This window comes from Coregonus clupeaformis, chromosome 29 (genome assembly GCF_020615455.1).
Source record: "Coregonus clupeaformis isolate EN_2021a chromosome 29, ASM2061545v1, whole genome shotgun sequence".
Lineage (NCBI taxonomy): Eukaryota > Metazoa > Chordata > Actinopteri > Salmoniformes > Salmonidae > Coregonus > Coregonus clupeaformis.
The window spans coordinates 37,792,285-37,809,106 of NC_059220.1; the positions used below are offsets into that span (position 1 = coordinate 37,792,285).

General features: G+C 42.5%; 2 protein-coding genes across 8 annotated transcripts in view; one reads left to right on the forward strand and one right to left on the reverse strand.

Annotated features, from left to right (window-relative positions):
- kidins220a (kinase D-interacting substrate 220a) overlaps window positions 1-12,372 on the forward strand; it is a 94,256-nt gene extending 81,884 nt beyond the window's left edge. For all 7 annotated transcript variants that reach the window (XM_045209186.1, XM_045209184.1, XM_045209183.1 and 4 more), the window contains 3 exons: window positions 3,854-3,952; window positions 4,893-5,108; window positions 10,550-12,372. In XM_045209186.1, coding sequence (XP_045065121.1) covers window positions 3,854-3,952; window positions 4,893-5,108; window positions 10,550-11,608 — 1,374 coding nt within the window. In that variant the 3' untranslated portion in view covers window positions 11,609-12,372. The remainder of the gene's footprint in view (window positions 1-3,853; window positions 3,953-4,892; window positions 5,109-10,549) is intronic.
- A 1,358-nt stretch (window positions 12,373-13,730) lies between these two features.
- On the reverse strand, window positions 13,731-15,903 carry id2a (inhibitor of DNA binding 2a). Its single transcript, XM_041855486.2, has 3 exons — window positions 15,450-15,903; window positions 15,125-15,185; window positions 13,731-14,587 (listed from the first exon to the last, which is right to left on the reverse strand). Exons 1-2 carry the CDS (start codon window positions 15,798-15,800, stop codon window positions 15,129-15,131), a joined length of 408 nt encoding a protein of 135 aa, XP_041711420.1. The 5' UTR covers window positions 15,801-15,903; the 3' UTR covers window positions 13,731-14,587; window positions 15,125-15,128.
- Between the last annotated feature and the right edge of the window lie 919 nt (window positions 15,904-16,822).

A 16,822-nucleotide genomic window follows, 5' to 3' on the forward strand; every position in this document is an offset into this window, starting at 1 on the left:
GTTGACGTAATATGATGCAACCACATAAAATACAACTCAACATTTCTTGAAAACAATGCCGTCTGGTTTTGCGCTAAAGGGAGAGAAAATGAACTCCGACTTCGGACTGAAATGCTTCCCACTCACATTGCATACACTACCGGTCAAAAGTTTTAGAACACCTACTCATTCAAGGGTTTTTCTTTATTTTTTACAATTTTCTACATTGTAGAATAATAGTGAAGACATCAAAAAACTATGAAATAACACATAGAATCATGTAGTAACCAAAAAAGTGTTAAACAAATCAAAATATATTTGAGATTCACTCTTTGCCTTGATGACAGCTTTGCACACTATTGGCATTCTCTCAGCCAGATTCATGAGGTAGTCACCTGGAATGCATTTCAATTAACAGGTTAACAGGTGTGCCTTATTAAAAGTTAATTTGTGGAATTTCTTTCCTTCTTAATGGTTTTAGCCAATCAGTTGTTGTTGGGGGGTATACAGAAGATAGCCCTATTTGGTAAAATACCATGTTGCCTGAATTTTATATTGATACGTTAATAAATACATACTGTGTTCATTTTGGCATGTTTAACTGCCTAGAATATCCACTGTAGTGTGTGTAGACAGCAAGCTAACTAACAAATAATTGGTTGCTAGCTAGCTTCCCATGAAGAATTTGTAGCTAACGTTGGCCAGCTGCCTTTCATAACAACATTAGTTGTAGGTCATTTGTACAAGTAAAACTAGCTGGCTAGCTAGATTATTGGGATTCACATATAGCTAGCTGATAATTATTAAGTTACAAGCTCACATTTGCTTTATGTAGTTATCTTGTTTAGTTTGTATTGTTCAAAGGTAATGCATTAGCACGGGAGTGCGCATTGCTTCTCAAATGTTAATTTGTATGTACTCGAAAGTCCTCAGAGAACGAACTCGCAGCATGAGAGTGTGGAGCATGGTAGTATGCATATTGAGCAACAACCAAGGGTTTAATTTTTGTCTATTAAAGGTCCAATGCAGCTGTTTTTATCTCAGTATCAAATAAATTCTGGTTAACAATTACGTACCTTACTGTGATTGCTTTCAATTAAAATGGTCAAACAGAAACAAAAATAGCAATTTCTCAAGCAAGACTTTTGCTAGGACTGTCTGGGAGTGGTCTGAGTGGGGAGGGGAAAACTGAAAACTAGCTGTTATTGGCAGAGAGGTTTGGAACTTTCTTATTGGCCTATTAACTAATTTACCACCAGATGATTTCACTAGGCAGGCCAAAGCACCATCCCACCAAAACAGGCTGCAGTTTCAGGCAATCTTTTCATCAGATCTTACACTAAAAGGGCATTATCATAATTTTCACAATTTCACAGTATTATTCCAACCTCATAAGGTGGAAATATACACTACATGACCAAAAGTATGTGGACACCTGCCATTCAAACGTCTCATTCCAAAATCATGGCCATTAATATGGAGTTGGTCCCCCCTTTGCTGCTATAAAAGCCTCCACTCTTATGGGAAGGCTTTCCACTAGATGTTGGAACATTGCTGCGGGGACTTTCTTCCATTCAGCCACAAGAGCATTAGTGAGGTCGGGCACTGATGTTGGGCGATTAGGCCTGGCTGGCAGTCGGCATTCCAATTCATCCCAAATGTGTTTGATGGGGTTGAGGTCAGGGCTCTGTGCAGGCCAGTCAAGTTCTTCTACACCAATCTTGACAAACCATTTCTGTATGGACCTCGCTTTGTGCATGGGGGCATTGTCATGCTGAAACAGAAAAGGGACTTCCCCAAACTCCTGCCACAAAGTTGGAAGCACAGAATCGTCTAGAATGTAATTCTATGCTGTAGCATTAAGATTTCCCTTTACTGGAACTAAGGGGCCTAGGCCGAACCATAAAAAACTGCCCCAGACCATTATTCCTCCTCCACCAAACTTTACAGTTGGCACTATGCATTGGGGCAGGTAGCGTTCTCCTGGCATCCGCCAAACCAAGATTTGTCCGTCGGACTGCCAAATGGTGACGCGTGATTCATCACTCCAGAGAATGCGTTTCCACTGCTCCAGAGTCCAATGGCGTCGAGCTTTACACCACTCCAGCCGACACTTGGCATTGCTTATGGTGATCTTAGGCTTCTGTGCAGCTGCTCGGCCATGGAAACCCATTTCATGAAGCTCCTGACTAACAGTTATTGTGCTGACATTGCTTCCAGAGGTAGTTTGGAACTCGGTAGTGAGTGTTGTAACCGAGGACAGACAATTTTTACGCGCTTCAGCACTCGGCAGTCCCGTTCTGTGAGCTTGTGTGGCCTACCACTTCGTGGCTGAGCCGTTGTTGCTCCTAGACGTTCCCACTTCACAATAACAGCACTTACAGTTGACCGGGGCAGCTCTAGAAGGGCAGAAATTTGACGAACTGACTTGTTGGAAAGGTGGCATCCTATGACGGTGCCACATTGAAAGTCACTGAGCTCTTCAGTAAGGCCATTCTACTGGCAATGTTTGTCTATGGAGATTGTATGGCTTTGTGCTCGATTTTATACACCTTTCAGCAATGGGTGTGGCTGAAATAGCAGAATCCACAAATTTGAAGGGGTGTCCACATACTTTTGTGTATATATAGTGTATATAAAACACATGAAAATCTCATCTTTGACTGCACTGGGCCTTTTAATAATGACCTGTATCAGCTTTATATGGCCCGGGCCTCCCGAGTGGCGCAGCGGTCTAAGGCACTGCATCGCAGTGCTAGAGGCGTTACTACAGACCCGGGTTCATTCCCGGGCTGTGCCACAACCGGCCGTGGCCTTGAGTCCCATAGGACGTCGTCCGGGTAAGGGGAGGGTTTGGCTGGGGTGGCTTTACTTGGCTCATCGTGCCCTAGCGACTCCTTGTGGCGGGCCGGGTGCCTGCAGGCTGACCCCGGTCACCAGTTGAACGATGTTTCCTCTGACACATTGGTGCGGCTGGCTTCCGGGTTAAGCTGGCGGGTGTTAAGGAGCGCGGTTAGGCGGGTCATGTTTCGGAGGACTCATGACTCCACCTTCGCCTCTCCCAAGCCTGTTGGGGAGTTGCAGCAATTAGACAAGGGGGTACAAAAAAAAGGGGGTACAAAAATAATAAATAAAATAAATATATATATAATAATATAATAAAAAAATTATACTAAAAAATATAGCTTCATATGGCCCAACAAAACAGCCAAAGTTGATGTCTGCATTGAGCTTCCAGTCCATTTAGACAGGATGTCATTAATGTCTAGGCTATATATCAATTCCTCTAGACCACAGTTGGCCCACTTAACAACACTTCTAGTGAGACGTTGTCTTTATGTGAAAGTATTTATTGTTCTGTGAGGTGCAGAACTGAGAAAAGTATAGCAATGTAGAGTTCATACATGTGTACCTTTGGAATTGAGGCTTTAGACATGGCTTTAGCCCAGGACTACTGTTAAATACGAGTTTCGTTATACCATCAGAAGGGATTCCAAATGTCTCTATTTTGCCTTACTTGAGCACATGGCCCTACTTGCCCAACCTCTAAATGCGCCTACTTTAGCCTCCTTGTCCCGTCTTTTCCAACTTATACATATGGGCCTACTTTACTCAATTTATGCCTACTTATGCCCTAATTTATACAGTATGGGTTAGCTTCCCAGACACAGATTAAGCCTAATCCTTAAATAAAAAGCAAGCTTGATGGAGAATCTCCATTGATAGTGCTTTTTAGTCCAGGATTAGGCTTTTTAGTCCAGGATTAGGCTTTATATTATATTATATATATTATATTATCTGTGTCCGAACCGGCCCAATGTGCCTGTATTTGATCAACTGTGATCATGTCTCTGCCTCTCTCTCTCCATGTTAGGCCAATGTGAATGGCCGGGTGCTGTCTCAATGCAACCTGGAAGAGCTGAAAAAAGAGATGAACATGAACTTTGGCGACTGGCAACTCTTCAGAGGCATGGTAAGACAAAACCTCCACCTCCACTTTTAAATACTCAACATCCTTCTTTTATTTATTTTATGTGTACATTAATATCAGTGTCCTGATTTCTATTCACCGGATTTGTGTTTTGTGCGTTGTTTTTTTTGTCTTCTAAAAAATCAGGGCATCTTGTAATACATCTTGAGCCCTCTCTGGAGACATCGGAGGATTTTATAATCCGTATTACGAGAAAGTCTGGAGTCTGCTCCGCTCGCTCGGGGGGCTGGAATCAGGAACACATGTAGCTTGCGTTGATCAGATGTCCGTTTGTGCCTCCTTCCACAAACGAATGTTGTGTTGCCAGAACGTGGCCAGCCAGCCAGCCATCTGGTCCAAGATGGCTGAGATTTAGATGAAGGAAGGTTATTGTCAGTGGGAGCTGCAGTCAGCCAGTCTCCATGCAGTCGAGGGGTCTGACTCTGAATAGCTGCACGGTTTTACAAGAAATTGAATTTTTCCCTCTTCTGAGCACATCCCAAGCCATCTGATGTGGAGACCGGACCACTAACTGTATGCATATAGGTCCTATATAGTTTAACAGAATTCATTTGAGTGTGAACGTTGTCATCAGATGTACTCACCATCTATTGAACTAAAATACTAGTACTGACTTTGTGTTTCTAAAGTATTAAGATGATGGTTATGTATTGGCTTCCTACAGCAGCTGATGGTAGACTATATGTTAGGTAAAGAGCTGGTAGATGCAGTGTGCTGAATCTATTCCTATTGGTTGTGTGTGGTTCTATAGAGTTAGTGGTTGTATGTTGGTTTCATAGCTAGTGGTTATACTGTATATTGGCTCTGTAGCTTGTGGATATTTCCTATGTTGAGTCTATCTATACCTTGGGGTGACATGTTTGCTCCGCACGCGGCTGGCTGTATGCTTTTCTCTCTAACAGTCCCCTCTCCCCTCTCCCAGGTGATGGAGCAGCGTCACGGGGAGAGCCAGGCCCTGCAGGAGGAGTCTCGTGCGGCCAGCGAGCAGGGCAGCAGCGTGGTCAACGTGGAGACGGCCAGGCACCAGGGAGCTCCCCATGAGGTGGGCAGCTACAGCTTGAACCTCAGCTTCGAGGAGCTCAGTAACGTAGGCCTGGGTCTGGAGGAGCCCCCGAGACCCACTCAGCACTGGCCCGTGGTGAGTTGAATACACACACTCCCACTCGTATACACATACGCACATGCACGCACACACACACGTACACATATACGTACACTCATACACACACACACATTGATAAATACGGTACATACACAAACACACATTTACACATGCAGTACATTCATAGACTCATGTACTGAGCACAGATAAACACATTCACATACCCACAGAAATACAAACATGCCAAGCCTTCCAAACACCCTTAAAGAGGACATGTAAGCAGTCAAATATGCAAATACAGTTGCTAGTGAAAGTCTACCCACCCCTTGCACAGTCTTCGTATTTTGCTGCCTTAAAATAAAATAAAAAACGATACAATTCAAAAAAAAAAATAACTACAGATCTGCACAACCTACTCCACATTTTCAAAGTAGAATTATAGAAATGTTCCAAACTAAAGTAGAAAATTGTATATCATAAACTGCAGTTGAGGAGCAATGGGAAAGTAATTCTGCTTTGAAAGTTGATAAACTTGTAACCCCACTTTTGAGAAAATGTTTTGGTACACCTACTGGAGAGCTCTTCTTTGTCTACACCTATTCAGCAACGTTTACACCCTCTTAATCCTTAGCCCCACCCATCTCTTTAAGGATTCACATGTGAGGCCATGTGCTAAATAGAGTGAGTAGTGTAGTAAACAACCAAAGATTTCAAGACTAAAAGTGGTGAAAGTAGTAGCCTACAATAAGGAAAGACTACACTTTATCTAGTCATTGGCCTATATCCTAATCTGACTTTGAAAGTGTCCAGATACAAATATTTTATAATCATTAGATGATGCTTACCCAGACACTTGTCTAAATTGATGGGTCATGTGAAAGAAATGCTATAACCACCCCCCCAGCCACATCTAGCTAAGTGGATGGGTCACTATTGTCTAGACATGTACACATGTTCATGAAATACAATAGATGGCCGTAATAATAATATAATAATAATATGCCATTTAGCAGACGCTTTTATCCAAAGCGACTTACAGTGCATACATTTTTTTGTGTATGGGTGGTCCCGGGGATCGAACCCACTACCTTAACGTTACAAGCGCCGTGCTCTACCAGCTGAGCTACAGAGAACCACTAATCACCCCCAGACACACCTGGCTTGATGGGTAATTGAATAATTATCTTGCAAAGTGGAGTCTTTTGTTTTGACATATAGCTAGCTAAACAATGAACCATAATCCCAACCCATAGCTACGGTACAAACGAATTGTCATAGCTAGCCACTATGCATGAACTGCTGGAGTATGAATCTGCAGGTAGCTAAAGCTAACCAACTAGGTTCAATGTTAGCTAGCTAGCTAACAGTACACTTTAACTTGCAATGAAAATGACTTTCTGACAGAATTTGAAACGTATAATATCTGAAAATGTAGCTAGATTCTTACCTGTATACATAAGTGAACGCTTCACAGCAGTGTCTTTTCTGTTTGGTTTGTAGCTAGCTACAGCTTGTTTGGCCCATTGTTTTGTCAAATCACTCCAGTTCACACTGACCTTCTGCAGAAAAGTAGTCCATCACAACTTTTTCCCACTGATCTTTGTCGATAGCGCCTGCTAAATTCTGGGCAACAATGTTGTTGAGAGCAGTAGAAACACTTTTGCAGATATCCATTGCTAACATTATACTGTATATCCATTGTTTTTGTCAAAATTGCTCAATCTCAGTAACTTTGACTGGGAACCATTGATGGACAGCAATATTCAAACATTTTCTCTGATTTTCAAGCAAATTTAAGTCAGGACTGAGACTGGACCACTTAGGAACACTCAACACTTCTTGGAAAGCCATTCTGGTGTGTCTTTGGCATTACAATGTGTGTAATTGTGTAAGTAAAACTCTATCCCAGGCTTAGGTTTTAGAAGACTGTGGCGGGTTTCCTGTAACTTTTTACCTGGGCTTTGCTCTTTTCATATTTCTTTTGATCCTGGCATACTCACCAGTCCCTGCCAGTGACAAGCATACCCATAACATAATGCTGTCACCACAATACTTGAAAAACAGAGGGTTTCACTATGTGTTGGATTGGATTTGACCCCAACCTATAGTTTTTAATTTAGGCCCAAAACTTAATTTCTTTGCTGTGTTGTCTTGCAGTATTATTAAACGGCATTGTTGCAAACCGAATGGATGATTTGAAGTAGATTCTTATAATACAGGTTTCCTTCTTTTTACTTTGTCAAATAGGCCGGTAATGAGGAGTGAATGTAATGTTGTTGATCCCTTTGTATATTCTAGTATTGTGGTGGCAGCATCATGTTATGGGTATACTCTTGTCACCGCAAGGGATTGGGGAGTTTGTCAGGATCAAAATAAATATTAAAGGAGCAAAGGTAAAAAGTTAGAGGAAAACCCACCTTGGTCTTCTGAAAACCTTACCCTGGGATAGAGTTTTTAATTTTTTTGCAGGACGATTGCACACATTTTAATGCCTAAGACACCAGAATGACTTTTCAAGAGGTGTTCAGTGTTCCTGAATGGCCCAGTCTCAGTTCTGACTTAAATCTATTTGAAAATCAGAGACAAGGTTTGAATATTGCTGTCCATTAATGATTCCTAACCAAATGTACTGTGCTTGAGCAATTTTGACAAAATCAATGGATTATGTTGCGCTAAGAGTTGTGCAAGGTTGGTAGAATTGTATAAAAAAATTATTAACAGTTGTAATGACTACCAAAGGTGCTTCCACCAAGTATTGATTTGAGGTGTGACGACATACAGTACCAGTCAAATGTTTGGACACACCTACTCATTCAAGGGTTTTTCTTTATTTTGACTATTTGACTATCAAAACTATGAAATAACACATATGGAATCATGTAGTAACCAAAAAAGTGTTAAACAAATCAAAATATATTTAATATTTGAGATTCTTCAAATAGCCACCCTTTGCCTTGATGACAGCTTTGCACACTCTTGGCATTCTCTCAACCAGCTTCACCTGGAATGCTTTTCCAACAGTCTTGAAGGAGTTCCCATATACACTACCGTTCAAGAGTTTGGGGTCACTTAGAAATGTCCTTGTTTTCGAAAAGAAAAGCAATTTTTTGGTCCATTAAAATAACATCATTGGTTTGTAGCTAGCTACAGCTTGTTTGGCCCATTGTAACAGTGAAGAGGCGACTCCGGGATGCTGACCTTCTAGGCAGAATTGCAAAGAAAAAGCCATACTTCAGACTGCCCATCTTAATATTTTATTTTTATTGGCCAGTCTGAGATATGGCTTTTTCTTTGCAACGATGCCTAGAAGGTCAGCATCCCGGAGTCGCCTCTTCACTGTTGACGTTGAGACTGGTGTTTTGCGGGTACTATTTAATGAAGCTGCTAGTTGAGGACCTGTGAGGCGTCTGTTTCTCAAACTAGACACTCTAATGTATTTGTCCTCATGCTCAGTTGTGCACCAGGGCCTCCCACTCCTCTTTCTGTTCTGGTTAGAGCCAGTTTGTGCTGTTCTGTGAAGGGAGTAGTACACAGCGTTGTACGAGATCTTCAGTTTCTTGGCAATTTCTCGCATGGAATAGCCTTCATTTCTCAGAACAAGAATAGACTGACGAGTTTCAGAGGAAAGTTCTTTGTTTCTGGCCATTTTGATTCTGTAATCGAACCCACAATTGCTGATGCTCCAGATACTCAACTTGTCTCAAGAAGGCCAGTTTTATTGCTTCTTTAATCAGCACAAAAGTTTTCAGCTGTGCTAACATGATTGCAAAAGTATTTTCTAATGATCAATTAGCCTTGATAATGATAAACTTGGATTAGCAAACGCAACGTGCCATTGGAATACAGGACTGATGGTTGCTGATAATGGGCCTCTGTAAGCCTATGTAGATATTCCATTAAAAATCAGCTGTTTCCAGCTACAATAGCCATTTACAACATTAACAATGTCTACACTGTATTTCTGATCCATTTGATGTTATTTTAATGGACAAAAAAATTGCTTTTCTTTCGAAAACAAGGCCATTTCTAAGTGACCCCAAACTTTTGAACGGTAGTGTATGCTGAGCACTTGTTGGCTGCTTTTCATTCACTCTGCTGTCCGAGTCATCCCAAACCATCTCAATTGGGTTGAGGTCGGGGGATTGTGGAGGCCAGGTCATCTGATGCAGCACTCCATCACTCTCCTTCTTGGTCAAATAGCCCTTACACAGCCTGGAGGCATTCCAAAAATCTCAAATTTGGACTCCAGACCAAAGTACACATTTCCACCGGTCTAATGTCAATTGCTCGTGTTTCTTGGACCAAGCAGGTCTCTTCTTATTATTTGTGTCCTTTTAGTAGTGGTTTCTTTGCAGCAATTCGACCATGAAGGCCTGATTCACACAGTTCCCTCTGAACAGTTGATGTTGAGATGTGTCTGTGACTTGAACTCTGTGAAGCATTTATTTGGGCTGCAATTTCTGAGGCTGGTAACTCTAATGAACTTATCCTCTGCAGCAGAGGTAACTCAGAGTCTTCCATTCCTGTGGCGGTCCTCATGAGAGCCAGTTTCATCAGAGCGCTTGATGGTTTTTGCGACTGCACTTGAAGAAACTTTTAAAGTTCTTGAAATGTTCCGTATTGACTGACCTTCATGTCTTAAAGTAATGATGGACTGTCGTTTCACTTTGCTTATTTGAGCTGTTCTTGTGTAAGGGCTATATGACCAAGAAGGAGAGTGATGGAGTGCTGCATCAGGTGACCTGGCCTCCACAATCACCCGACCTCAACCCAATTGAGATGGTTTGGAATGAGTTGGACCGCAGAGTGAAGGAAAAGCAGCCAACAAGTGCTCAGCATATGTGGGAACTCCTTCAAGACTGTTGGAAAAGCATTTTTTGAAAATGTTGAGCAGGTTGTGTAGATCTGTATGGAAAATATCCAGTTTAATCCCTTTTTAGATAAACATTTAAGGCAGCAAGATGTGAAGACTGTGCAATGGGTGTGTAGACTTTCACTAGGCACTGTATACACTTACACAAGCAGTCATTGAACTCATCAGAGCTAAATTAGCATGTGGTTTTGGGTGAGATGATGGCAGTTTTGACCTCCCCTGGTTGAGGACGTTGACGTGGCTGATCACACATACACAGACTCACACCACCAAAGGGCAAGGCAGGGTGTTAGAAAAGCTGTTATTTTTGCCCTCTCTGCTCTCAACTGCCAACATGCTAACATATACGCAAACATAAACTTCTCTAGCATGGCTGTCAGTTTTTTATTGTCATTACTAGTTATTTGGTGGCTTGCAGTGCTGTTGTTTGCCTGTAAATAAAGCATTGTAAAGTCAAACAGCACCACCATGACCACAAACCTCATGAGATTGTGCTTTCTCACCCCTTTACCCAAACCAATAACGTCCATGGCGCATCCCGTTCCCCCCTCAACCATAACAAAAACCTTTATACTGCACGTTACCCTCTCCTTCCCACCCCCAGGCGGCCACCCACCGCACCCCCAGCATGTCCAGCCTCAACTCCCAGGAGTCATCCAACGACATCTGCAAGCTGACGGACAAGCAGCAGGCAGAGTATCGCGACGCCTACCGCGAGTACATCACCCAGATGACCCAGCTGGACGTGGCCGGAAGCGGGGGAGAGAAGCCCGTCCAGCCCCACCCGGGCCAGTTCCTCCAGAGCCGAGAGGTCAGAGACCCAGAGGAAAAGGCCAAAGACGGGACCGAGCAGGAGGGCCGCAAGCCCTCTTTCCCCACCAAGAGAGGGGCTAAAGCTATGGATGCGGTCGATACAGATGCCCCCCTGGACCCCATCAGCGAAGAGGACGAGAAGCTGTATTCCAGCGCCTCCAAAGCAGGGGGCTCCAAGGTGAAGGGAGCAGGGCCTCGATACCACAATGTCCCCAGTGATGAGGAGTCAGGGACGGAGGAATCAGACAACACCCCTCTGCTCCAGGAAGAAGGGAAGGAGGGGGGCGCCCAAGCGACATCCGACATAGCCCTGGACAAGAAGGACTCGTCCGACTCGGGGTTGAGGTCTGGCGAGAGCTCCTCGGACCACTCCCTAGTGGAAGCCGAAGAGGTTAATAAACCCAACCTGATAGAGCTGGAGCTAGAAGGTCTGGTAAAGGAGAGGGGCCTGCTGCCCAGCAGTCTGAGTGGCCTCCACGATTCCACCATCGCCCGCATGTCCATCTGCTCCGAGGCTCCGTCCGAGGGCAGCCTGATGGCCTCCAGCCCCGACGAAACCTGGTTCCCCGCCAGCTTGTCCATGAGCAACCTCAACCGCGCCTCCAGCACCACCACGCTCAACAACAACAGTAGCAACAACGCTGCCACCACCAACACCAGCCAAGACAACCAAGACACAGAGAGCTCCACCCCACGCTCCAGCACTGACTCCACCACTGGGCCTGTCCATAACCAGAACCTGCGTGGGATCATCCTCAAGAGGGCACTGAGCACCGGGGAGGCCCTTGAGGGCCACACAGGGGCCCCTGATGCCATTATCCTGGAGGACGAGAGAGAGAGTGTCCTGTGAGGGGCCCAGGCCTTTTTTGAGGTCCCTTAGACGTTGCTTGATGTTTGATGTTGTGATGTGCTACAAAAAAATAAAGGCCTATTCATCTGTAATTTAGTTTTTAAAAGACTGAAGGTTGTTACACAATTTGAGAGAAAATGTTACAGCATTCACCCAGAGTTGATATGCAGATCAGTAAGCATCGATTAAAACGAAGGGGATCACATTTTTGCCAATCATAAAAATATTAAATAAATTGGGTTGAAGAAATGAATGTCCTGGCTTGTAGACAAACCAAAAATACATCAAGAACTCAGGATACATTTTGTGAAATAATTTGAAAGTTCATGACGTCATACTAATATGGAATCAAAGTCCAATTGAAATGGCCCTGTAGTTCAATCAGGTGTTGTGCTGTCATGTTCACGTTTGCTGTTGGAAAATGGTAGTGAGTTGTGATGTGATTGTTTGTGTGTCCGTATGAATGTTGTGTTTTGGTGTAGTGATGGTGACAGTACAGTAGTGGTGTATGTTGGTGCAATTTTGTATACTGTACTTTGTTATAGGTTACTGAAAAATCTTAATTGGCTTTGTGCTTAACTAGAATTGAGGAAAACTTAGTTATCAAGTAGGCTACCAGTGAAAATGTGCCATGTTCAAACATGAGTTATTTGGTGTAGTATTGCTGTGAATTTGTATTGTGACACCTTTTTTCCATATTTGTGATGGAAAGGTCTATTTGCCCAAGAATCTGTTTTGTGCTGTAATTAAAGATTTAAAATCTATGTGAACAGTGTGGTAAACCTCCTGGACTTTCTGTGATAGGAAAAAGTATGTTCCATGCACTACTGATATGTCTCTGAGGATCTTAGTCTTTTTCAGAGTGCAATGTGAAGCCATGTTTTTGTGAAACAATAAACATCTTGGCTGTCAGAAGCATTTTTAACTTCCTGTATAAAATATAACAGTTCATAACATGCTTCCCATCCCTTGAACTCTACTTTTCCTATGAGCTCAAGTTGACTCGTTTGTTGTTCATTATTTAATTAACACAATTTCCCATACTCCCACATAGCAGGGTTTCCCAAAGTCGGGTCCTGCCCACCCCCCGTTTCGGTTTTTGCCCTAGCAGTACACCGCATTTTAAATCGGGGGGCAGGACCGACATTGGGAAACCCTGCCATATAGAAAGGGTTAAGACATAATTGCATTAGCTGGAGTCAGCTGGACTTTATTTTCACCAGTAGGTGGCAGATTCTCCATACAAACCCGCATTAGGCCAAAGAAGACAATGTCCTAGCCAGCATCACTGAACCATGGGCATGAACTTCCACTTGTGGGAAAAGCTGATTTGAAGGCCAAGTTGTCATAATATACATATGAAGTATAATTCATATGCATAATACCGTAGCCAATCTATTTAATCCTATTCGAAGCCCTTCCCTTCGTATGTTGGGCACACTTAAGAGTTTACTCCTCTGTGTAAAGGAACTTGAGCTTTCCAGTTTGTGGGGAAATGGTGAACCTGTGCTTTGTCATTCTACCTGTAAAAGTGGAATAATGTGCTGCTTTAAAAGCAATAGTTTAGGCTTGAGCATAGAGCAGTGTCCAGGTAGTTTGCCTTATGGTGTCATCGCACGTTCAGACAAAAACGAATGCGTAGTCTAATCATTATCATATTGTCATAACCCAGACATCCTGAGATTCATGAAATGTAGCCCTATGGGTGTGTTTTTCTACAAAAATAGTATGATCAGCACTGGCAGGCCATTTAAAAATGACAATTAGTGGTGAAGTGTTTATTTTAGAAGTTAACAGCTTTGTGAGTAGCAGATTAATGCAGAATCATATTGTCAATAGAAGATGTTCTGTGATTGAAAATGGAGAACAGCTTTTAATACATTTGCACTAGCTTTTATGAACAGGTGAGACAATCGCATTATGCCCAGTGTCCTATATGCGTACACCCTGGGGGTTTACCCCATCCTTGCGTGTTTGAGGTAGAATTAGGTCTCAATTCCTGAACACTGTCAAGATGAGGAAGACAGAGCGTTGTGTGAATGAGCAATGTTTCACTGTAAATGACGCACTTAGTCAATGGTATAGCTTGTCCATTGCGCACCTAAGAAATGACACTCAGGAATTCACCATTCTTTACATTTAATCATTAAGTTGACACAACTGTCATGAAAGATTGACATTCCCACTACATTGACTTCATTACCACTGCATGGGCTGGTTAACGCACAGGAATTGAAACTCATTTTGGGATTGTAGATGATCACAACAACCTGGCATTGCATAACCATTTTCAGCCAGAACATTGTCAGCCTTTACCTTTTGCAACTCAAATCTCAAGAATGTATGTCTATAGGCTACAAGTTTCCATACAGCAGGGAGACATGCTCAAATAATGCATTTGATTTGTTTATTTTTTGTATAAAAAGGTACAATTTACATTATTACTTTTATAAAAAGTTTCAGCATATTTAAGTACAGCATTACACTTTTGCAGAAATGTGCAATTCCTGCAACTATACAAGATAAAACTCCGATAGAGTGCACAAGGTTTCACGCGTTCTTTTGTTTTTTAAGTTTTTTTTTAACAACGTCCAGTCCTTCATGTGCGAAGAAGAGTAACAATTCTGACAAGACAGACTAAACTATATACAGTAACTAACCAAGTTGTCTTCTATTCACTCCAACTCCGGAGAAAAAGCGAAGACTTCAAGGGGGATAAGAGGAAATCCTTGTGACACTCTTATTTGTTTTTCTCCCTGTGTCGGGAGTATAGCGCGACTTCCATTTCAAGAAAGGACCAAAACAGGTCTTAAGTTAAATAATATGAGTGTCTGAACTGAAAACACATCACATAGATTGTCCTTTATAAGCAAAGTCTCTTGATTCAATTAAAGAAGAAAATCCAGAACCCGAGGACAAAAATTTAGGGAAAAAAGTCCGGTTCCCAGGTCCTGTGTGTTTTGTGTCTTAACCAAACACCTGCAAAAGATTGAGAAAGAGGCGAGTTTAGAAACTGCAAACAGGGCAGAGATCCGGACAGACTGGCGCCAGGGAGGAAGCCGCAGTTTTAAAATTTAACCAAACACTCGAATACTGAGCAAACCCTGGGCTCCAGATGTACACTCTAACTCAGCATAGGGCACTTTCTCACTCAACTTCAGCCTACTATCTCGGAGAGAATCAGCCGAAAATGCAGTTCTGCTGGGCCTCTTCTTGCACCAATTATGTGCAGACATCTAATAGTAATCCAGACAACCATTTATTTTATATTACAGATGAGCGTAGGTGCGTTATAACGTAATAACAAAGAATTTGCCTACACGCTATAGCAAAAATGTTTGCAATGCATTCCGTTCAAATATTGAACCAGTTAACAATGAGATAATGATTAGCCTACTGTCAGAAATATGCACCGACTTGTATTTGTTGTATTCTGCCACAACAGGCTGTAGGCTAATAGGCAAGTAAACCCCAGACATAATACTACAGACAGGGGATATAACATAGCGTACTTACCGCTTTAACGATGAAGATTCCTGCTGTCATCTGTTATCAGCTCTGATGGGAACTCCGGAGACTGAAAAACAAACATATGTTCATTAGCACCGCTGCAGTCAAATACGTGGAATTATTGAGATTACACATAAAAATGCCTCCCCTCGCAATGCTGATAATGGATAACATGCCTTTTGTAACCAAATGGTGTAATTTCACAATAGACCACAATTGCGCATTTAAAACGCACTAAAAATGCGCACGCCAATAGGTTAAATAGACCCAACCAAATGTATGGTCTTTGTTTATATTCATATTCTTCTGATATTTCAGACAATATCCTTACCTGTAATGACAAGATGCTGATATCTGTATTTAGAGTTGTCAGGGGAGTCCTGGATGTCGCTTGCCCCGGTCGCGGGTGATGGAGGCTTGTTATTGCGACATTGGAGTCAAGTGCGATCTGCAGGTCCAGAATATAGTCGATGACATGCTGCAGGATTTCCATCTTGCTCACGTTCTTGTTTTGAGGGATGCTGGGCACGAGCTCCTTCAGCTTAGAGTAGCAGTCGTTCATGTTGTAAAGCAGGCTTAATGGATCATCCACGGGAGTCTTGCTCCGAGAGATTCCCAGACTATGTTCAGACAGATTCGCGCTGTTTTTCCGGAAAGATCTTACTGGGCTTATTGCTTTCATATTGAATCTTCGAGCGAGACGTTCAGTGCTTTCGTTGAGAGGTTGGTTTTAGTATTCTTTCTGTTCCTTCGTAGACGGATCGGTAAGCGAACGGACTAGATTTACAAGCTGTCATTGTCGCTTATATAGCCAGCAGGCTGGGTTTGCAACGCACGGGTTTTGTTTGTGCTGATTGGATGAGTAGTTTACGTCAATCACCCCCCCCCCTCGTGCCCTACCATTGGTTAAGACTGCCTCACAGTCAGGCCCCTTCTTTTCCTTCCGTGTTCTCAGCAAGTGAAAACGCATGTTGAAGGTGGCACCGTGAGAGCCCTTCAGCTTTGGTGGGCAATTTGGAAAATTGAGCCCTTACCTGTTTCTGATTATTCGTAATTTGGCATCAGGAGCTTGTGAAGCTCTAGCGTGCATTTTCCTGATGACTTTAATTGAATGTAAAAGAAAGGGTGGAATATTGACAAAGCTCTTCTGAAGGAGTTAACGTAAGAATACTAAAATACAACTTCTTATAATGATTTGTATCTATGCGTAAAATGCGCAATAATGCATCCAGATTTATAAAGGTGAAGGGGCTGATAGGCTTTAATTGTCACAATATCTTGGTTTATAGTCAAGATTAGAAGAGCTCGCTGTCTCTCTAACACGCATTCCTTCACTGTCAACATAGCACTATGTCCTTGTGATTAATTTGATCATTATCTCTTATTTGAAATGATGGATAGCCTATACGAATATTATATTTCTAAAGATTATGAAAAACAACAATGGGAATTATGATTGTAGAAATTGTCAATTAAAAATCTCAGGGCATGACATCAGATGTTGAATGAGTACATGGTCCATGCATGTATAAGGTGGTGATAACAGAAATGTGAACTTTGAATGGGTCATTAAACCGGTAGGCTAAACCGGACCCCGGACCTAGCCTTTATGGCATGCTTGCGGACACACTGGATCAGTAGGGAAAGATGGATTCTGCATAATAGGGAATATTTGAAATAAGACGAGGGTGTATGATTGTGCAC

Coding starts and splice junctions, on each gene's coding strand:
- id2a (XM_041855486.2), bottom strand. CDS start 15,800: ATGAAAGCAATAAGCCCAGTAAGATCTTTCCGGAAAAACAGCGCGAAT. Junction 15,186..15,449: donor TCAGCATCTTGTCATTACAG/GTAAGGATATTG, acceptor TTTGTTTTTCAG/TCTCCGGAGTTCCCATCAGA.